We start from the raw sequence: 22,783 nt of genomic DNA on the forward strand, positions 1-22,783 counted from the left end.
ATTAATAAATGTATGAAGACCTGTATTGCCGCGGATACAACTGAATATACCTCTTCCGTTTGCCAATTAACGCGGAAGATTCGGGCGCCATAGACGTATTCAGCCAGCAAAGACTGATACTTAAAAGAGGTTAATGGTACACGAGCGGGATGCTTAGACGAGTCCGGCTCTTATTTTTCGTCCCTTTTTTTTGGTATGTTCTACACCGCCGTGACAAGAATAAACAGCGCCTGAACTGATTATATAAAAAGCATACATTCAACTTCTTGGGATCTCTTCACCCTCTTCAGCAACCTACCCACTCCTTACTATCTTTCTTCAGAGAAATTTCCCAAAATGAAGGCCGTCTTTGTCTCCCTCTTCACAATCCTTGCCGCCTCTTTGGCCTCTGCACAGTCCTCCCTCCTCCCCTACTACATCACCGCTCCTTTGCCCGGTGTTTCCTATACCGCCGGAGAAACGTATGTAGACCATTGTTTATTTATTTTGTTAAAAAAAGTTTCAATTATTAATTTTATCATTGTTCATTTTATTTCTTTAGTGCAAAGATTAGTAAGTGCTAAAAAACGAAATGCACCTATTCAGTACTTAGACTACAAACTTTACCCTGGTGATCGAATACTAAACTTTACATTTTTTTTAATTATCTTCCTATCAGCCTGGGCTAACGGTGCTAGCGAGCAGGTCACCATTGATGTAATTGGTGGTACTATTGCCACTGCCATGCAGCCCACCGGCAAGACCTTTACTGCTGATGGTGCCTCTGGTACTGCTGAATGGGTTGTAAGTATTGTTTTTTTTTCTTAGCATATATCAAAATTACTCTCGTGTCTGTAACCCATTATCGGGTATCGTGTGTAACCATATACTCACACGTTTTTTTACTCTATCTTGGTGTCTCCGTCCTTCAGGTCCCCGCTGACCTCGTCTCCAATGCTATCCAGTACGCATTCCAGATCCATTACACTGCCAACGGTGTTTCGTAAGTTTATATTCTTGAAAGAAAGAACAAAAAAAAAAGCATTTGCTCCTGCATTATTATGGTCATTAATATTTTATTATTATTATTTTATATCTAGTGAGTCCGTCTTCTCTGCTTCTTTCTACGTCAACCCCGGTGCCTCTGTTGCTGCCTCCTCTTCCACCCCCACTGCTGCTTCGGCTGCTGCTGTTGCTTCTGGAAGTGCCGTTGCCAGTGCCGTTGCCAGTGCCTCCGTCCCCGTCTCCCACGCTGCTTCCCACAGTGCTTCCGGTAGCGCCTCTGGCAGCGCCTCTCACAGCGCTGCTTCTGGCACAATTGCTATTGCTTCCCGCTCTGCTGCTGCCGCCTCTTCCTTGGCTGCCTCCCACGTTGCCTCCCCTGATAGCGCTGCCGGTACCCTCAAGTTGACTGCTTTTGCTATAGCTGTCCCTGCTCTTGTTGCCGTTGCCTTTTTCTAAAGGGTCAATAATCATTCATTGAATGCTTTATTTGGGTGTCATGAATTATATCTCATTTAATTATTATTTAAAACATTATTTTTACATTATATTCTGATTTGGTGTTTCCTTTTATTATTATTATTATTATTATTATTATTATTAAAAGGATCTTCTAATATTAAAGAAGATAAGAATTTGACACTATTTTCTTTTCATTCCACTTCTTTAGAAAGAGAAAAGTAAAGAAGTTCCAATAAACAGTCATAATTAATAGTAATAGTAATAAACTTCTGCTCTTTCTCTCTTCTTTATCGATGATTACTCAGGCATAAATTACATGTCAAACAAACAAACAAGATATAAAATAGGTGTATATATGTATATATAATAAATCAAAGGGAGAAGATTCCTTTCTTTTCTTGTTTTTGTTTGCCTTTTTCTTTACAGCAAGCCGTCATTTCTAAATAACATCATGTATTGATATCCAGTATGTGCAGTAGTAAACTCATGATTACTCAGTCCGACACTCTCGTAATCATACTCATATTCACAAGATAATTGAGCTGTAGGAGGTACAATATTTTCGACAAATTCACGGAGTAAATCGCTGGCTACGTTTGGAGCAGAGCATGGATGATAATCAATCTATGATTGACAGGAGTGTAAGATATATTACTATGAAATTATTATAACAGGGTCTATTTCCTCTTACCTCTAGTAAAAGTCCCTTGTAGGCTGAGCCTAGTAGGATGTTTGCAACTCTGAGGGTGAAATCACCGATTTCATAACTGGTGCCCTTTATACGCACACGCACACATAATATTTGCAGGCATAGGTTTGTACGTGTATGGATATGGGTATACATAGATTAAATAAGCTTCTACTTCCATTACACTCCTCCACGAACAAGATGAGAGTGGCTTTACCTCAACAACCACACTTTGACGCAATTGCCACAGATTCTTCAATCGTGAAAGAATAATCTCCATTTCCTTTTCAGCTTCTACAACCACGCTTCCATCGACCATGCAGTAAACCTGGCCAGGCTGTTGTGCTAAAGCCACTTGATAAAGAAATCGGCTGTCTTTTACTACTGCCTGTCGCATAATCTGATTTACATCGCGATGTACTTTGACAGATAGCGACCAAGGACCTGTGTTTTTGCCCTGAAGGGATTTGGTAACATGTTCAGCAATAGATGCGAAATCACGCATGCCGGTTGCATTCTTCCATCGTACAAGACTTTATGACATTTATTAACGTTCTGAATTGTGTTGTAAAAAGCAGTAATGAGGATAATAATAAAAAAGAAGGGGACAAGAGGGGGAAGTCCAACTCACCAAGTAACACCCATGGTCCGGACAAGTATCTTTGAAGTAGAGAGCAAGTAATGGCAGCAAAACGTGGCTTAGTGACTTGCATAAATTGACACTTCAAAGTCTACTGACGGGCTTTTCTTTTTTCTTTTTTTTCTCTCTCTTTCTCTCTCTACGCTTTAGTTACTGATGTTGTTGTTATAGTAGTAGAAGCTCAACAATTGATCAAGAGAGATTTATGACCTTATTATTACTGTTAGTATCAAGTATTTTGGAAATATTAATGTTAATAAGTGAGGATCTGGTTGAAGAAAACAATTGTTCAAAAAATGCTTTACTCATTTTACTTGACCAAGCTCTTTTTTTTTAAAAAAAAAAAAAAAAAGAAAAAAGAACTTTGAAAAGGCTTTCTGAAATGTATAAATGTATGCATATATTTTCAGTTAAATAAATTACGTGCCAAATAAAATTATATGCTTGTATGAATGTATGTATGTATGTATATCTCTGAACGTGTATGTGTGTAATGTAATGTAATGTATATAAATATATTATCCAGTAAAAAATAAACCAGACGGGTTAGCACGATACATTTTTTTTAAAAGAAAAGAAAAAGACGTGTGAATCATACCATTTGAAAACACACTGGTACACAATGTCAAAGCAATCCAGGCGCCAAGTTCTTTTTAATCCGTGGGATTTTTAATTGATACGCATTGAAATGATTAACAAGAACAGGTTTGTTTAGTATCAGCTCAGACTATCGCAAGATCCTCCAAGGAGATATTTTATTGTTTTATTTGTTCTTTGTTAGTGTCTTTGCCTTCATTATATCTATACATCTTTTAGTTTCAAGATGGGCAACCCGGTCCATATTGACTGGGAATAAAACCATGAGAAAAAAAAATAAAGCAAAAAGAAATTGGTTTATTTTCCTTTTGGTTATCGTAATGGGAAGCAGCTGACTGAAAAAAAATTATGAGACAGAAGTGGATAAAAAACAAATCTAGATTTCTTCATGCAGTCTGGCACTTGTAAGCTGCAAATGTAACATAGGCGTGAGACATGATGACTTTGGCGACAGGTCAAATACATGCTCTTGGAACTATTTTTGTGAGAAAGATTGGAATGTTGTAACCTGAATTCTAAGTTTAGGTCCCCTCCCCTTCTCACATATAACTATTATGGTTGGCCGCATGAATTTCGGGACTCTTTTTTTTTGTTCTGTTTTTGACATGAGTGTGGGCGCATTTTTTATTTTGTGGTGTGATGGTTCAAAAACTCCCAAGAGCCATCATAGATCATTTTTCTCATAGACCAAAAAAATGAATATAAAAGGCACCGTGTCAAACTGGATTGAATCGTTGTTTATTCGACTTTTATTATTATTATTATTTCTTTCTTACTATCATTATTATTATCATTTGATTGATTCATCATGGACTCTCAATTCGAGAAAGAGGAAGACACCACAAATCAGTTTGACTCTGATACTGTGACAATCAACAAGTTCATCTTCTGTACACGCCATGGCAAAGAAGTCTGTGACAAGTGTCCTACAGACAACCGGAATTGCAACAATGAAACTATCGGCGATGTACTTGAAAGGCTTACCAAAGAAGAACGCGAAACCAAATGGAAAGGCGATGACCGCGATCCATTTGTTATCTCCCACAAATGGGTTCGCTACAACGGAAAGCCTGCCTGCACTGCCCACAGAGAGGTTGGCTGCAACGAGTGCTTTAACTGGGGAGAGCAGATCTATAAGGGTATTCATGGTGGCCGAAAGCCGAGAGTGTCTCGCTTGGCCAACAAAAAGAATCGAGAAAACAAAGATGTACTTAGTTGATCTTGCTATCTTACTATATATCATTTGCTTCCAGTCTACACGAGTCAACCCTTTATTATAAAATCCTTTTTCTCTTTCTCATTATGTTTAAATTTGTCAATAAAACCCCTCTCTATTTTGTCCATGAAGCTTGAAAGCATTCAATTGACTTTAAGTATATAGACAAATATACCATTAGACAAGGTTTCTCTTTGGGATGGGCGTGGGGACTTTGACAGACCTGGGCCCAAGAGATTGACTATTTTAGAATATCGGGTGGTCAAGTGAGATCACGCTATTCTATAAGCTTGATGTATTATTGAAATATTGGCTCTTTTATGTATAGATATATCATATATTATTATTATTGGTGTCGCTGTCTTTTTATTCTTCTTCTTTAGTCTATTTTACTATTAGCAGGAAATAATATACACCTCTCTCTCTCTTTGTGTGTGTGTATGTGTGGGATATTGTTGTTTATCAAATATTTTATATATGTATCTTATATTATCTAAATGCCTAGCTCCTCTTTGAATTTTCTCACAGTCTCTGCATCAGCACTATTTTTCAGTACGTCGTCACTCAACTTGATGACACGCTTTCCATTGCACTCGCTCATCTTGATCACAATGTTCAAAGGCTTGCTCTTCTTGGTAGGATCACTGGCCTTCTTGAAATCATTTGTCAGCGAAGTGCCGATACCAAAGCTAGCCTTGATTCCTGCCTCCTCCGACAAGCTAACAAGCTGAACAGCGCGTTTGACATCCAATGCGTCTGAGAACACGATCATCTTTGTACTCGGGTCAACACCAATAGACTTGTAATGGTCCACAATAGTAGTGATGAACTTGATCGCATCCCCAGAATCTTGGCGGACAGCAATGTATTTATCTGCGAGATCCTTGTTGAAGTCCTGGAGGAATACTTTGGTTGTGAAGGTATCGGTGAGAGCAATGCCAAGGTTGCCGTGGTAAGTTTCGTACCAACGCTTGAGTGTGGTACGATTGGCATGCTTAATGCCTTCGAGAGCAGACACTGCCATAAAGAATTCATGGGCTAATTATGATGACAGCAATAATAGTATAAAAAAAACAAATTGAACATTTAGTGGCCAATTCTTTTTTTTTCCTCTTCTTTTCTTTTGAAAAGAAAATCTTGTGCATAAAATGTGAAATGTATATATATATATGTGTGTGTGTGTGTGTGTGTGTGCTTGTTTGTGCGTATTTTACCAAGTGTGCCAATTGCTTTGACACCGTACTTTTTGGCAAGGTGGACGTTGCTTGTGCCTGTGACGCCGCCTTTGATTTCAGGATCCTCTTTCAAAAGCGCTTGATGCTCAGCATGAATGGCACCAAAAACAATATCATGTGTCTTGAAATCGCGCCGTCTACGGGTGCCAAACTCAGAAAAGTGACATCCGTTGGTCAACAAAGCTCTGGTCTTTTCCTTGGCCCGTTCTTCCTGGCCATCGTAATTCCAATCACGGTCCACAAAGCGGAAATAGGCCTCAGAAATCAAGGCAAGTAGAGGAACTTCGTATAGAATTGTTTCGTGCCACAGGCCCTTGATCGTCAGACTGAGAGATTCAGTACTTGCGTCAAATTGGGCGTGGATTTGTTCCTGAGGACGGAAACGGAACTTGGCAAGGTAGTCTATGTAGCTCTGATCGAAAAATGGGAAACTTGCCATATAATCACGCTCATCAGCTGTAAGCACAAGAGACTCCATACCTGAAAGTATTAAATATACATATACATATATTTTATTTAATTAAATAAGCAAATTGACAATGTATCTTTTACATGTCTTATGTGTGTGCTCTTACTAGTAATTTGTTCTTGGAGCCAGTTAAAAGCTTCCTGGTTTAAAGAAAGTTCTTTTTCGCGGTTGGTGAATTGATATACAACCTGAGCATCTTTGTAATGCTGCAGAGCGCAATGCTGCATGGTGAACTTGTAAAGGTCATTATCAAGAATAGAAGCGAGGGCGATTTGTGTTGATGCCATTCTGATGGAGTAGCTGAATGGAATATTAAAGAACTATCGGGAAAGTTTCCCCTGGTATATACGCTTTGTCCAAGCCAGTCACGACAAGAACCCAAAAGGCAGGAATCTTAAGAAAATAGGGTTGCAGTCACAACGATTGTTACATAAAAAAAAAAGGGGGGGAGGGACTGAGGGAGGAAGGCAAAAGAAAGGCCAATCAAAATGGAGGCCTTGTGTGCCTAAGACACAGGACAAAAGTCAACATTTTCTAATGAATCAAGGGCGTGTCGTTCAATAACCACAGTCCTCAGTAGTGTGTATGGCTCAGCAACTTTTCTTCTCTCTTACCAAAAATAATAATAAGAAGAAGAGAAAAAATCAGTTCACAGTTCTTCGGGAACTGCTTGTTTAGGTATCATGCTCACGCCTTGACATTACTGCGCGTTTTCTATATTTCTCGAGTCATAATCAGTCAGTCACTAAAGAGACTACTAATTAATTGCCTATACAAAAGTATTTGTGTTGTTTGACCCTGTTACACCAGCGATCATTCTATCTCTATTGTAACAATTTTGTAGATAATAGTAAGCAATTTAGAGAGCTTATCTAAATACACGTATATATATATATTGGCTACAAAAGTCATGGATTCTAGAGAACAAAATAACGTTCCAAATTCTATATATATTTGAAAGAAAGAAATATACTTTATAGACTAATATAAAATAAATAAATAAAAGATATCAGCAAAAGGCAATGTTAGATTTTCAACTAATGTTTTTCTCTCTCTTTCTGTGTGTATGTTGTTGAAGAATAAGAATTGTGCATAGAGTTGTATGGGGTGCAAAATTGTTTAGTGCCCACCCTGCCTACTATATCGAACGTTGGCTGTAATGCATCAGGCTAATGAACTGGGCAAATGAACCGGGCTAGAAGCGGGCCAAATAACTGGGATTTAGCCGGAATAAAGAACCGTGGTTTAAGCGTACTAATGAACCGAGGTAGACGCAACTTTCAATTTTTTGTTCGACTTTGTCCATATCACGGTTCATTTAGCAATGCCATTAAAAGTGTATATTAGAAAATAATGGTTTTATCGGAATAAATTGTATCGGTACAGCTTTTCTAACGAGCTCATCAAGTCAATACCTACCTATGTTATCATAATACCTAGAACACATTTGGCCAAAAGTCAATTATCGCAATGACATACGTCCCCTCATATATATATATATATTTGCTTTATTCCTCTTATTATAATATTAGTTAAATAATAGCTGTTCATTTGAATTTCTTTTTAAAAACGAACTTTGTGAATACAAAAGACCCTTTACTGTAATTTTGTTGTTGTTGTTGTTGTATTACTTTAATACTATGTTAGTCAGAGCTATATGGAAAACAAGATAAGCTTCAGTTAGATACAGATAACTTTCTCTGCTAACTCTAGTTAACCTGAACTGACAATCAGTCTTAACACAAAGTAACCAAAAAAAAAAATTAGCGTTTTACTTTATTTTATTTTATATATAAATGCCAAATTCCATAGGTTTGGCTGTATTCCATTTGATTTTCAGTGTGATGATCTTTATGGTGTATATTAAAGCACCAAAGATTGGTTTGATCAGATTGAATAATATTCTGACATTTCCCTTGTACATCAAACACAAAGATTCTGTTATATATATAGAACATACTTTTTTTAAAAAAATTGTTTTTGTTTGAATGACCCTGACTGAATAATTAAGTATCAAGATATCTTAATCACAAAAACTCACTCAAAAATCATTACTGTTCTATTTAAAATAAAAGGCCAAGTATTATATACAGATGAAAAATTATGCTCATGTAGTTTTAGCTTTAATTAACCGTTGTCTTTGTCCTTTAAGGATATGCATTCGTTTATGAATTTATTCAGGATCATTTAAGCGCTCTTGAATTACCGATTATTATTATTATTATTCTTTTTTTTAAAAAAAAAGACAGAAAACACAAAAATCTATATATATACATTTGTATGAATACAAAGTGAATGAAAAATAAATGGGAAAATTAGGTTATTGCACGTGTAAGAGCCCTTAGATAATTAATAAAAATATTTTTGTCACACCTTGTGTTTCAATTAACTTGTCTCTATTGAAACCTTTATATTTTTTTTACTTTCATTTCTTATTACACTATTAGATTCTCTATATAGTGAATAGATAGAAAGAATTTATATAAATATAAATATAATCATATGAGCTATAAAACAAGTTCAAAAAAAACCTACAGACCATAAACAACAACGCATAATTTTTTGAGACGGCCTTTATTTAATATCTGATAGTATAGTAACAGCTTTGTTATTGTAATCGCGCCAAATGTTACTATTAAAAAAAAAGATCTGAATACATAAATGAATGAAGGTGAGTTTTTAAATTACCTGCTGTTCGCTTACTCTAATATATATATATATAAGAAACATCAACAACTCGAGTTTAATCCTTGTAATACACAGCACACACAATGCCAAGCTTATACAGAATACAAATATAAATATGGAATATAAATATTCAGATAAAAACGCGCCTGTTTCGACCTACTAAATAATCAAGGTACAGTTTTATAAAGATCAAATCAGAGCGAATCAAGATAGATGAATAAATATTTTGGTTAATATTGAAAGTAGAGTATCGCTGGAGGAGTTGTTTTGAGCAATAGGATGATTGTGGTACCTGTCTAATTGCACAACAGCTATTAGATTATCTAATTGAATACCCTGTTCATTGCTTCTTTCTAGCTGATAGTCTATCTCTTGTTTTATCGATTTCTTCCTTTAGACCTGGTTTGCTCTATACATAATCTACATGTTTCGACAGCCCAAAAAAAGTGATTCTATTTATGCATCCTGAGTACATAAGGAACATACAAGATACCTAATAAATCACTCACAAGCGAGTCATTGTATGTCTGTTTAGGTGTTAGCCGAGAAATGTATAAAAAGAAGGAAAGAATTGCTCATGCAATATCTGACCTTTAAAAAAAAAGTAAGATAATGATAATGATAATTATATATACTACATACTCTTTTTTCTTTTGGTGTCCTGTCCAACTTTGGTCCAGGAATTCAGATACCAAAAGGTAATAAATAAAAAAAAGATTATTATTATTTTACCCACACAAACAAATGAGCTGTATTCAAGGCACAAATATAAAGATTTTTTTTTATTATGATCTTTGTGTATTATGTTATTCATTTGATCCCTAAAACATTAGACACTTCTTTACAATTCTTTATACGGTGCTTTACTTGTAAATGTATGAATATTATATATATTTTTATGACAAAAATAGAATATACATATTAAAAAATGGAAGGAGGAGAATATTAAAAAAAAGCAAAAAAAAAAGTGCCTCATCTTTTTATTTATTTTTATATTTTGGTACCAAAAGGTGAAATATGTATAATTCAAGAAAGACTTCTTTATATATACAATTGAATAGAATAAAAGAGAAAAACTAGATTGACTAGACATATTTCAGTCTGGCTATCTATCAACTACTTGCTGCTGTTGTTATTGTTGTTTTGTAGTATGTACTGTATGGTTACCCGGAAATAATTCATATGCATAGATACATACATTCATAAATATACATATAATATACTATAGTAGAATATAGTAAAATATTTATTAATAAATCTACGTACATAAATACATATATATATATGTATTAGCTGCCAATGATAAAGCTTTTATTATTATATATAGAGGGGTGAGGGAAAAGAGGAGACAAAGGAAAAGGGGAAGGAGAAAGTGATAAATAAGGATTATTATTTTTTTAAAGAACTATATCGGTGACAAAGAACGAGAGACCAAAGAAAAATAAAGAAGAAGAAGAAAAAGGCAATTATGAGAGTGAATTCTATAAATAAATAAATAAATAAAGAGAGAGAGAGATAAAAGCGTACAGGAATCGCGAGATATTTTTGGTCGTTAAATCCCAAGGGAAGTAGAATTATTATTATTTTAGTACAAAAATGACAGAAAAAGGTAAAGGAAAAGGAGATGAAAAAGAAGTTCAAGAAAGGGAGGAATTTGTATTTTATACATATACAATAGTAGTAGTGTTATTATAGGGTATTAAGCGCTGTCTGTGCCCAACTCGAGCCACCCAAGTCCACTGGTGTGTAACATTAGTCCGTCCCACATACAAAAAATAAAAATAAACAGCCATTTTTTATTATTTTATTTGGCTATATAAACCTCGTACTTTTTTGCATCTCTTTAACTATTTACCTCCTCATTTTTCTTTTGGTTCTTCTTCTTTAAATATCTTTATATATATAAAATTCTTAATTGCATTGGTTTTCTGAAGAGTCATTACTATTATTTTTACAACTCCTTCTTCTACAGCCACTGTCAACTTTATCTGCTTACTTAACTGTAATAAGAAAAACCTAATACAGCCAATAATAATCAAGAAAGAAAAAGAAAAAAAAAGGTCTACCCAACCTATTTACCAATCTCTTTTAAGAAAGTCAAACCACCTAGACTCAACAACACACTCAACAACACCAAAAAAAGAAAAATGCTTTCTATCCGTCTTTGCGCCATCGTAGCTTCATTGTCTTTAATTGCACCCTCTGTCCACGCCTTTGGTCAGATTGCCCAGGTCGTTGATGCCAGCAACTTTTGCTTGTTCATGCCCCCCGCTGATTCGGTCAACCGCAACATCGCTGACACTGAGTGGAACGCAGAGGCATTCTGTATCGGAAAAGCACCAAAGGCTACCAATGCCGGTAAGCTCAACGACAACTTTATCCTGTCCGCCCACTACCTTGCCACCGATGAATACGTTCAGGTCACCGGTCAGATCGATCCTATTAAGGGTAATCTCAACGTCACAGACGACGGTGGACAGTACGATATCAAGGCTCCCGATGGTTCATCGTGTGCCGGGTGGCTGTTCTATGTCAACCTTGTAGAGCCTACCATTGGAACCTACTGCATGAGATGCTGTGTAAGTATAAACTATATTGAGTCATTACCTAAATCATATCACTATCATTGTTATTGTTATTAATCTTCTTTTTATTTTTCTTTTCTTTAGAACGATTCCAAGACTTGTAACCGTGGCATTTCCGAGAAGGGTTGCGCTCATATCATTCCCGGTGACTACAGTGGTCCTGGTATCCCTGCCGGTTCGGAAACACCTGCTGAAACCACCACTACTGTTCCCGAAGCCGCCACAACTTCTGCTCCCGTCGTCACTACCACACCTGTCGCTCCTGCCGTCACCACCACCACTCTTGCTGAGGCACCTTCAAGCGTTGCTGCCTCTTCTAGCGCTCCTGTCGCCATCTCTTCTAGTGCTCCTGTCGCTGCCTCTTCTCACGCTGTATCTTCCTCTGTATCAAAGGGATCCTCATCTGTCTCTGAAAACCTTGCTGACAAGTCTGTTACTGCTCAGTCAATTCCCGAGTCTGGTGCTGGAGCCATTCGTCCCGCTTTTTACACTGCTGCAGGCATGCTGATCTCTGCTGCCCTGTTGTCTCTTTAATTTAATTCCCTCCCCTCCACACAAACATACATACATACATACATACATATATATATCACCTCCCAAATTCACACACACAACAACACACACGCGTGTGCGCTTTCTCTATCTCGCTTTCAAACTTTGAAAAATTTAGTTATTATTTTTGGTCCGCGCACCCTGTTTTACCCCTCGTTCGCTCCCCCCTTTTTTTTTGTCCCTTGTTCTCTGTCCGCTTTTCTTCTTTCCTTCCTTCGCTTCCCCTTCTTCTTTTCTTCCAATAATTGAGTCTGGTTGATTTTTAATGCCCACAACCTTTTTAATCTATTTATTTACTTATTTACTTTTATACTTTTTTTTTTTTTTATTTTTTTGATTTTTTATTTTCTTCATGTCAAACTTTCTTTTCATGTATTTCTATATTGTTATTATTATTATTTTTTACAAGAATCAAAGTGATTGAATCCCCCCTCCCTTTTTTTTTATTTTAATTTTTCAAGAAAATATTAATATTAATGAAAAGAATGAACGAATTAAATACACATTAAAAACAAACAAGGTTATCATAATTACTACTGCTATTATTTTAATCAGTACAGACCCTCTTTTATTTATTTATTTATTTATTTGATTACACAGTCTCCTTCTGCAGACAAAAGACAAAAAAATTATTAATTTGTTGAATGTTTGTTTACTGGGTCAGTGGAGAGACCAGCATAGTCTATGATGACTATGCACGCCTTTTGTTTAGAAGTGATAAAATCAGATTCCAATTTGAGCTTGTCTGTATACAATGTTACAATTTTACAATTCCAAAGATATCCTTTGCACAAATACACATTGATTTTCATAATCTGTGTATGTTTGCATATCTACTCCAAATATTGCATTCACAAATTGTACAATTTGCAAGTCTCTAAATTACTTACAAAGTTGGAGGATATTGTCGACTTCACTTACCTTGGGAGTCGCTTGAAGATACCTCTTGTAGGTTCTCTCTATGGTAGACTCTCTCCGACATTTCGTCTTTTCCTGCCCTCGCAATTTTCCTGTATGGACGTTGGTATTGCAGTAACTGTGTCTGTATTGGTCTATTTCTGATGTTATCTAGTTTCTCACTATTACTCGGCCTTTTCCTTCCGTTTACTCTTCTCTTCAGATTGCGATTGCGTCCATCACGGCTCATACCATTTTGCGTACGCACTGGGAATTTATCTTTGACAGCTCCCCCTTCCTACCCAAGGTTTCAATATTACTACGATAATTAATACCAGCCGGTGCTGCTGAACTCTGGGAATATTTAGGTGAAAGAAAGAGAGAGACATTGTACGCATAAAAAGGCCAATAGATAGTAAGATATCTAGCGAGATTGCACTACACTTTAATGACAACAACCTCTTATGATCCTCTACATAACTGGCTATTGATATAGTGTATTTGCTATTAATTATTATTTCTTTATTGTCAAGTCTAAATATAGGGTTACTAATTGAATATATTGTATTAATTTCAAGACATCTGATTTTGCCCTGAAGGATTAGAAAAGGACATTGGGCCAAAGAGAGGTGGTCAGAATTAATTAGTCCGGTTAGATAGAAACGTTGTGCCCCACCAGGAAAAGTTGTTCCCATAAGATTACTGCAAAGTTTGACCCTCAGCCAAAAAAATACTAATTATGAGTGACGTTGCATACTTTCAGGCTGTCCTGCCAGGCTGTCCGTAATGTTCTCCTAACTTTATTTTTTCTCAAATTTCAATTCTAAAGGTCACATACTGTGTGCGTTGGTAGTATTCATAAAAGTTTTTGGAATCATTCTGCTGTATAATGGTCAGTCAATTGGGCAGTCAATTGGGCAGCCAAGAAATACACACAAATACACAAATACACAAATATATAAAAAAAAGGTGTGCCCTGACTGTAGGACAAATGCATTATCTGCTTCCGATTCCTCCCAAAAGAATATGAGGAAATGATCTTTTGTCACACAATTTGAAGCAATTGATCTGGGATTGGCGATCTTAAGACACTCGTACAAAAAAATAAAAGAGAAAGTCGATATATTTTATTACTTTCTTTAATTAAGGGAAGATAGACATGAATTGCCTTGAATCGTTTGGTGCCTTTATGATTAATAAAGGAGACCCAGTATATATTAATTATTTTTAAGATATATACATATTTAAACATACATACGTTTATAAGCTATTCTTCACTACAGAGCCACACATACACACACACGATGATAATAACAATAGGGAGTAAAATAAAATAAAAAGAATGTTAGATTCATTGATAGGTCTATTGATCTATTGATCTATTGATCTATTGATCTACGTTCTCACACACACACACACACACACACACACACACACACTCACACACTAATAAAGATATGTAGAGAGAGAGAGAGAAAGGTCAAAAAGCAGTGTAGTTCGGGCTGTGGTTTGCTTTTGGTGATTTTGGAGTTGTTTCAATTGATGTTAGTGCATTACACCAATCATCTTCAAGCCTTTCCTCTCTGTCTTTACTCGAGAACAAAAAAAAACTATATTTACTTTCTCGTTTTTTTTATCTTTATTTTATTAATTACTTATCTTGTCACTGGACAACGGTTTTAGAGTAGTACTTGTATCCGACTTAATTACCAAATCACCCAAACACCATATTGTATTTACCATACTATACTATACTATACTATACTATACTATACTATACTATACTATACTATATTATACACGCTATCATTGAGTCTTTAAATTCTTCAATTATATTCATACTTTACATATATATATATATATATATATTTCTTATTGTTAAAGAAGCCTATATTTAATAATATAAAATAGCTAAATAAAGGAAATGTGTGTGTGTGTGTGTTTTTTTTTTAAAAAAAAAAAAACGTACGATTTGTGTACAAACCTAATTATGGAAATTAAAATATGAGTGAATGAATGAATAACTTGTTTGCTAGCTTGGATAGGGTGCATATTCAGGTAAAATAATGGGCTCAACATTTTCTGTAACAGTAAAATCAATCGAACTCCTCAACTGAGATGTCAGACTTTAGTATCCTTCACTGCTGTTGGAGACGACAAGTAAATTTTTTTGTTCTTTATTCAGGTAGACCCTACTCTACTCAATCTATACACCGTAAATTTAACCTTCTCATCAGAACAATGATTTGACCTCTTTTTTTTATTCTTTAATATATTGCCTTGCCTATACTAAATAAGCTTCAAAAAATCCAAATGTTAAGAGGAAATAGTGATATAATTTACCTCGGACTATTCCGGGTCGGGCATACTCTTCACTCGACACATCATAATTAGTAGTTAGTTCATTATTATCACACTCACTCATACATACGTACAGGCATTCAGTTTCGGTACAAATACACCAATATATATATATATATATACATGACTTTCTTGTTATGTTTTTATTCTTTAAACTTGATCAATTAAAAGAAGTATAATAGCACTATCAATCGATTAATAAACTGATAACTTTGTATCTATAGATACATAGACAGTTGACTATAAAGTTCCTTTTGCTTTTTTTTTAAAAAAAAATTATAATGTTTATAAAGACAAACCTGATCAAGAGGGGATTGTATTATTTGATACTATATACCTGGCTATACACTTGGTAGCCATTAATTGATCTTATCCACAATGCAACCAATATATTCAATCAGCCAATCAATCAGTCAGCCTTATTAAGTAATGTATGTATATAAAATATGCATAAACACATTCATTTTAATGTTCATATATATAATGGTGTATGTATTATTTATTATGATGATGATGAATATGATTATTGTTATTGTTATTAGTAGTAGTATATTATTATTATTATTATAAGTAAAAAAAAAACGCAATTTTCTAATCAACTTTCCCTTTCTCTCTTTTTTTTTGGGATTCCTCTAAAATCCAAATAAATCCTTCTACTTTGATGTCTTTGTGGCTCTGATGGTACGGCGGGTTGTTGTTATGGACTGTTTTTTAGAACCAACAATTCTATACATACAAAATAGACATTTTTTTGGGGGATTTTGTATTAGAACATTTACTTAAAAATATTCCAAAAACCACCTCCAAATCCATTTTTTCTCAAAGACTCTCTCACTTTTTCATTCGACACCCAAAAACACACACACTCTCTCTCTACTCTGCCTTACCTTCCAGTAGTTTTTCCTTCCACTTCTTCATCTTCATCTTCACCTTCACCTTCATCATCCGAGCGAACATCTCGAACTTCGGTTGAGAATGCCATCTTGTAGAGAACCTTGAAGATCATGGCAGTCCAGAACAGAATGAGAGCGTACAGAAAGGCCATGGTGAGGAACATGAGGTACTTGAGGATGTAGGGATAAAAGTGGCCCTGGAGTGGATCAAGTTTGAATTCTGCGACATACAGATCTGGTTCGATGAGGGTCGAGAGAACGATGTATCCGTAGACATAGACACGAGTGTACATCCAAGAGATCAACATCAATACAAATGTTCCATTGCACAATGGGCCGGGAGAAACATAGTTCAATGCCTTTGCCAACTAGTAAAGAAGAAGAAGAAGAGAATCATTATAATTAATCAATCAATCAATCAATCAATTAATTAAAAAATTAAAAATTTAAAAATTTAAAAACACATGTACTGATAGTAGCTTGGCTTATTCTTTTCTTTTCTGTATGACTTACTGCAAGTAGAGCATCCGGAAGATCCATACACACAAATACAGCGTTTCCAATGCGTAAAAAGTTAAAAAGGTAACTGAACCCAATCAAAATAATGGTCGCAATGTGGTGAGCGACCAACTCTCGATAGTCTTTACGCGGCGCCTCGATTTGAAGGACAAAGATCTGCTGAACCCAAAATGCAAATTGCAATAGATAATAGTATTTGAGAGCCATCGATGATTCTGTAACAGGGTAGAAGCGCCAGAAGTAGGACGAATCAAACCACCAAGGAGATCCATACATAACACACTACAATATAAAATAAATATATACATAAGAATATTAAGTATAAAAGGTATAACAAAACACACACACACACACACACACACACGGACACACAGACAGACACAAGAGACACAAGAGACACAGACCACAAAATGTGTGGATCAGACATAATAAGGTATTTCCTCCCCTCCACCCCCCAAAAAAATCCCCTTTTCCTAGCCAAATAAGAAAGAAAGAAAAGAAAAAAAAAAGCCTCTGAATCGAAAATGATAATAATGTATACAACGCTTACCATTCCAAAAGTAAAGCTTATACTATAATACACAAAAGACCAGATTTGTTCTGCAAACCGTTCATGCTTGTTTCGAGGTACATTCTTACGGATTGCATATGGGATGAGGATGTGGTTGATCGCAATTGCACGGGCAGCAGTGAAGAAAGCGACATAGAACAGCAAGAATGTAAGGTCCCACCCTGACTTTTCGAATAACCCGCTCGGTCTCTGGTTTGAGACAAACAGAAACTTTTCAAACAAAGGAATACCAAGAAAGTATCCAGCCAGAATTACAGCCATAAACTGAGCCGGTATTTCTAAATATGATAATATAAGTAAGTTGATAATGACATTAAGGATGAAATTTATGATGACGATTACGAGTACGATTACGATGATAATGACTGATAATAATAGTAGTAGAAATAGAAAGAGTGTATGCATGGGAGGGGAGGGGAGGGTTTGCAATTACCGATTTGGTTCTTTGCAAGATGTTTGCCCATTTCCTTGAATGTCGGGAAAGTCTTTTTTGGACTGGGCTTCTTTAAAGGCATCCTCTTCTTCATTTTCCCGTCTGTTCCTAAGCGTTGTTGAATATTTACTGTCATGTAAATAATAAAATAAAGTAATAGTTTAAAGAAGCAAGAAGCAAGAAGCAAGAAGAAGGAATAGAAAAATAAATAAATAAGAATAAAATAAAAGAAAATAAAAAAATAAAAATAAAAATAAAAAAATAAAAATAAAAATAAAATTAAGAAACACACACTATAGATATTAAAGACAGATTATACAGATTATACAGAGATAGTAAGACAGACAGGCAAACAAGCAAGCCGACAGGTAGACAAACAGACAGACAGGCAGGCAGGCAGGCAGGCAGGCAGAGTCTAAATTTAATATGGATTCTAATTCAATGTCCGTCATGGATAAACCGGAGTGTTTACCATGCTTAAAAGAGAATATATATATATATATATATATATATAAACTTAAATAATCTTTACTGTATATTAGTATTATAAAAACTAAAGACATATACTATATTATATACTGGCCTTTTAGGCTTAGGGTTTGTTTTATTTATTTATTTATTTTTTGGCTTTATTCTGTATAGGCTATATGATATTCCACCTGGCTTATAAAAACCCTTTTGAATATATTTTATAGCATTTTTTTTTTGATCAAAAATATATATAAATAAAATAAAATAAAAATATTTCAAAGTCTCGAGCATGTCTTTCAACATTTTACATTACTTAATATTATAATATAAGACATGCTGTATATATTTTATATATTTGAAATTCTGATCAATTTAGATACAGGTTTTTTCTTGTTTTAAAATAATAACAACCAATAAGTGTGGCATTGCTACTAGTACCATTATTGTTCCTAGAAACAAAATGTCAATTGAAAGATGAGTCCCCTTCCCCTTTTCATCCTCATCTTCTTTTCTCCTATTCTCCTCCTTGTCTCAAATAAAGTCAATTCAATTCGATATGTAACCAAATAGACAAGCTCCTCAAGCTTCCACCCCAAAGAAAAAGAAAAAAAGAGAACAATAATATAGATATGATGTAAATTGATGTCTTTCTTGTAATACAACTATTTATAGACAAATGCAAGATAAAGAATCTCTTGAGAATTTAGTAGCAACAACAAAAAATATCCACCCCCTTTCTTTTCTTTTTTTTTTTTTTTTTGTAGCAAAAAGGTAACAAAATTTATTTTACCATGCAAAACTCTAAAAGTTTGAATTTATATAATATATATATATATACAGGAATAGAGAGAAGTAGATAGAAGTAGATAGAAAGAAAGTTTCTTTTCGAATGGTTGCTGTCAAAAACAGTTAATCGAGCAAATAATCAGAAGATACATACATAGAAACAAATATATATATATTTTATTTTATTTTATTTTTCGATCCCGCTGGGTTCAAAAACATTCCAAAAATGGTCAATTCTGTGACCTTTTCAAATATATACGTATATAAAAAAAATATAGAGAAATTGTTTAAAGTTACACAAGAATACACGGCTATTTTCTTATTTTTATTTTTAATTTTTAGTTTTTTTGCGACATGAGCTGAAAATATTTAAAAAGGAATCTTAAATTTATTGAGATCAAAAATCCGAATTAAATTTTATATTGTTTTCGTTTAGTCTTTGTCTTTGTCTTATGGATAAATATACATATACATATATATGTAAGAATGCAAGGATGTATTTTCATGAACATTATACTTGATACCAAAATATTTTTTATTTAACTATATATATATATATATATTTGGATCCGATCTGTTGTATATGCAATTGCGGCATTTGTGTCAGTTAATAAACGGGTTAAAAAGAAGAAAGGTTCCCCTTCCAATGAAAACATGGGGATCCAAAATCCTTATTTATGTTTTTTTTTTAATTAAAAACAAAAAAGACAATGCTTTAATACAGCAGCAAGGAGTGAGTAAAAAAAAACATAAAATAGAAACCTTGCATTGCTTAAGTCCAGAATTTACAGTTTGCTTATATGATTGTAGAAGAACCTTGTTTTACTGGTTGTAAACTTCCTTTTTAGAAAGTATAACCCTTGAAAAACAAAACAAAAGGCATTGTCATAATTACAAGAACAATAAACAAAATTCTACAACATTTTATAAAAAAAAATAAGTATCCATTCATTAAATGACATGACTTGATTTAAAAACATCAATATAAAGTCATACATTTATATTTGTACGGTTGGCTTGCAAAAGAGAACAATATTAATATTAATACTAATATTAATATTAATATTTCATTTTCGTGGTAAGGTATTTATGATTAATGATTTATATTCGCGCTACTTGGTTTTAATTTTGATCACTATTGAGATTACAAATATATCCCGCTTTTATTTCCGACATCGCAACTTTCACTGCACCATATCTAATCAATTAATTTATATATTTTAATTTGCAGAATAAAGAAGAGGATTAAAGTATTCAACAAGAATACTACCTACTCAAAAATATATCTAGTATTAAATATACCAAGTAATTTAGAGCCAATACCTTTATAATCATTGTATGTATCTTTAATATTCTTGTTTCCTTTGTTCTTCCTACACTTTAATTCTTTTTGTCTTCCAAATAAAGACCATGGCATGAGATTTTCCTTTCCCGAATTAAAAAGAATTTTTCCCCGGAGTAACTCACAGACAAGCATCTAATACATACACTGCACATATTGCAAACACAACATATTACATACTATACATACTTCTTGTAATATAAGCTACAAAAGCCAATTCAAGCTAAAATTTTCTGTCTAGTAACTTACTACCATACAGCGCCTACACACATGCATATATACGAAAACCAGATACTTGGGTACTTTCTTAAAAGAATAATCATTAAGAATAATAGCAATAGAAAAATCCTCCTCGGTTACAAAGTTTACACTATATATGTATTTATGTATGTGTATATATTTGACTGGTTAAATTCAAGTCATTTACCTTCCACAGCTTCTCGTTTAACCTCATTCTCAACCGGAATTCTTATTAACCTAGCTCCCTTGACATTCATTACTAACTACACACACGCATGTATATATATGACAATCCAACCCAATCCAATACAAACCAAACCAAACCAAACCAAACCAATCCTCCCTATTTTAATCTTCTTTTTCTTTTCTTTCGATCCCGCTGAGTTATAAATCGTTCCCAAAATGGTTAATTATGTGACTTTCAAAAATATTACAAAAGAAAAATTACTTAAAATTATATCTGCATACAGTTGGTGTGGACAGATTGAAAAGGTCAAAAAAAAAAATGTTCAAAATTAGTTCAAATCCATATTAGATAAAAATCAAAGGAAAATAATATTATTTCTTTAAGCCAGGTGAAAATATTTTATTGTAAAGCTTTTTTTTTCTATAACTTTGCACCCTGTGGTGCATCTCCTCCATCCAAACTATGAGTTTTTTCCCAATCCAATTGGCAATGGAAGAATATTAACCAGTCAATAGCCTGTACTTTTTTTGTTGAACTTTTCAGTCAGTCCGAACCAAAAATGAATATGCATTTTCTTTTAAAAAATATAGACAAAGATATTTCTGCCAATGAGAAGCTTTTCTTTTTTTTATCGAAATAATAAGTCTCCAGATAGACCTTTTAAATTTTACGGTGCATCCAACTGGAGGTGAGCAGAACGATGTAGATATTTATATGGAGCTACAAAATAAACGTCGTTATACGTTTTATTCTGGTAACAAGGAAACCAGATTTTCTCATTTGTCTTTTATTTGTCTTCTTCTTTGAATAAAGGCTGTAGTACTTTGCCCACAATTAAACAATTAGGTATTCATGTTCGTGCGGTGCAGAGATGTGTCAAACGCCATTATAAAGACTTTGAAAAAAAAACGTCTTGAGAAAAAGATGCGCTAATGGTAAGTATTAGTGAGGCATGTAATGGCTTATATTCAAGTGATTTCAAGGCTTTTGTTTTTCATTCTGCCAGATTCTTTAGCAATTTTCGTAACAAGGAGATATTATAAAAAGGTAAACAGTACTTTTTTTTAAAAAAAAAACCATCACTGATATTTTTTTCCTTTAATGATATAAGATAAAGAAGTTTAATTTAACGGATTATATTGTGTGGTTTTTTGTTTGATTTTGGGCTGGTGTGAGATATATGTTATGATGAGGCGTTGTGAAAAAATCTTTATTTATGCCAACAAGTTCAAAAAGCTGACGAAAACCTTGTCGTTTTGATACGGTGAACTATATCCACCAGTGACTCTTGTATCTCTTATCGCAGTAAACTTTAAAGTAGTGATTTAGCTGTATAAATGGCCAACAGTAGTTCGATAGCTCTTTTTTTTATTTGTTCTTTAATAAAACTTTCTTTTTACCCATATTCATTTTCTTGTCACTGAGTTAGACACCTACATTAAATAGCCAACACACTATGTGTCGTCTTAGCCAAGGCAGCAGCAGCAGCTTTAGACCCACGATTCAGTATTTCATATCGATAGCGAAATAAAAGGTCCAAAGTAAACTGGAAATTTTGTAAGGCATGCAGCGACCTGGGCAAATAGAGTATACCAATTTTATGCGCGCAATACAACCCATCGATGTCTGTCATAATATATAAGTATAAAACCGGACCAAGCAAACCCATAACTATGACATGTGTGAATGCTTTCCGTGGGTCCAAAGAGCGTATGTTGATTAACATTGCTGCATTACTGTCGTAATTAAACTAATGGTGTGGGACGAGGTACCTTGAATTCGTTCAAACTAAGTTCAATACCCTTTTGCTGTTACTCTATCCTTTTTGTTCTGTGTACTTGGTCTAGCCATGTAATCGCCAAACATATATTAAAATATCTGCTTGAAATATTAATTAATTCTGCTAAAAGAAATTTTCATATTAGATAATATATCAACAGGCAATATAACATTCCAAATATCTTTTATAT

At 34.1% G+C, this 22,783-nt stretch overlaps 6 protein-coding genes across 6 annotated transcripts; 2 read left to right on the top strand and 4 right to left on the bottom strand.

Annotated features, from left to right (window-relative positions):
- Positions 1-1,787: 1,787 nt before the first annotated feature.
- On the bottom strand, positions 1,788-2,665 carry PHYBLDRAFT_77594 (TATA-binding related factor). The gene is made up of 3 exons (XM_018443276.1): positions 2,349-2,665; positions 2,135-2,218; positions 1,788-2,067 (listed from the first exon to the last, which is right to left on the bottom strand). Exons 1-3 carry the CDS (start codon positions 2,634-2,636, stop codon positions 1,864-1,866), a joined length of 576 nt encoding a protein of 191 aa, XP_018288875.1. The 5' UTR covers positions 2,637-2,665; the 3' UTR covers positions 1,788-1,863.
- Positions 2,666-4,122: 1,457 nt separating this feature from the next.
- PHYBLDRAFT_77593 (hypothetical protein) lies at positions 4,123-4,713 on the top strand. Its single transcript, XM_018443275.1, has one exon. It carries the CDS (start codon positions 4,177-4,179, stop codon positions 4,585-4,587), a length of 411 nt encoding a protein of 136 aa, XP_018288876.1. The 5' UTR covers positions 4,123-4,176; the 3' UTR covers positions 4,588-4,713.
- Positions 4,714-4,884: 171 nt separating this feature from the next.
- Positions 4,885-6,585, bottom strand: PHYBLDRAFT_126265 (hypothetical protein). Its single transcript, XM_018429093.1, has 3 exons — positions 6,395-6,585; positions 5,799-6,299; positions 4,885-5,622 (listed from the first exon to the last, which is right to left on the bottom strand). Exons 1-3 carry the CDS (start codon positions 6,573-6,575, stop codon positions 5,078-5,080), a joined length of 1,227 nt encoding a protein of 408 aa, XP_018288877.1. The 5' UTR covers positions 6,576-6,585; the 3' UTR covers positions 4,885-5,077.
- Positions 6,586-11,207: 4,622 nt separating this feature from the next.
- PHYBLDRAFT_102846 (hypothetical protein) lies at positions 11,208-11,714 on the top strand (the record flags this gene model as incomplete). The annotated part of the gene is made up of 2 exons (XM_018427742.1): positions 11,208-11,555; positions 11,646-11,714. Coding segments are annotated over 2 exons (417 nt in total), but the record flags the coding sequence as incomplete, so codon positions are not given.
- Positions 11,715-12,745: 1,031 nt separating this feature from the next.
- Positions 12,746-14,753, bottom strand: PHYBLDRAFT_170922 (hypothetical protein; the record flags this gene model as incomplete). Its single annotated transcript, XM_018436449.1, has 5 exons — positions 12,746-12,858; positions 13,035-13,308; positions 13,346-13,494; positions 14,145-14,195; positions 14,666-14,753. 5 exons carry the CDS (start codon positions 14,751-14,753, stop codon positions 12,746-12,748), a joined length of 675 nt encoding a protein of 224 aa, XP_018288879.1.
- A 1,540-nt stretch (positions 14,754-16,293) lies between these two features.
- Positions 16,294-17,576, bottom strand: PHYBLDRAFT_89594 (hypothetical protein; the record flags this gene model as incomplete). The annotated part of the gene is made up of 3 exons (XM_018443724.1): positions 16,294-16,632; positions 16,778-17,065; positions 17,334-17,576. Coding segments are annotated over 3 exons (870 nt in total), but the record flags the coding sequence as incomplete, so codon positions are not given.
- Positions 17,577-22,783: the final 5,207 nt, after the last annotated feature.

The sequence above is a fragment of the Phycomyces blakesleeanus genome (genome assembly GCF_001638985.1).
Source record: "Phycomyces blakesleeanus NRRL 1555(-) unplaced genomic scaffold PHYBLscaffold_17, whole genome shotgun sequence".
Lineage (NCBI taxonomy): Eukaryota > Fungi > Mucoromycota > Mucoromycetes > Mucorales > Phycomycetaceae > Phycomyces > Phycomyces blakesleeanus.

Bases quoted from the DNA above. Each gene is read 5' to 3' on its own strand.
- PHYBLDRAFT_77594 (XM_018443276.1), bottom strand. From the start codon at position 2,636: ATGCGTGATTTCGCATCTATTGCTGAACATGTTACCAAATCCCTTCAG. The intron at 2,219-2,348 runs GTAAAGCCACTC...GTGCGTATAAAG, and splicing joins GTCAAAGTGTGGTTGTTGAG to GGCACCAGTTATGAAATCGG. The intron at 2,068-2,134 runs GTAAGAGGAAAT...TGTCAATCATAG, and splicing joins ACAAGGGACTTTTACTAGAG to ATTGATTATCATCCATGCTC.
- PHYBLDRAFT_77593 (XM_018443275.1), top strand. From the start codon at position 4,177: ATGGACTCTCAATTCGAGAAAGAGGAAGACACCACAAATCAGTTTGAC.
- PHYBLDRAFT_126265 (XM_018429093.1), bottom strand. From the start codon at position 6,575: ATGGCATCAACACAAATCGCCCTCGCTTCTATTCTTGATAATGACCTT. The intron at 6,300-6,394 runs GTAAGAGCACAC...TAATACTTTCAG, and splicing joins GCTCCAAGAACAAATTACTA to GTATGGAGTCTCTTGTGCTT. The intron at 5,623-5,798 runs GTAAAATACGCA...CATCATAATTAG, and splicing joins CAAAGCAATTGGCACACTTG to CCCATGAATTCTTTATGGCA.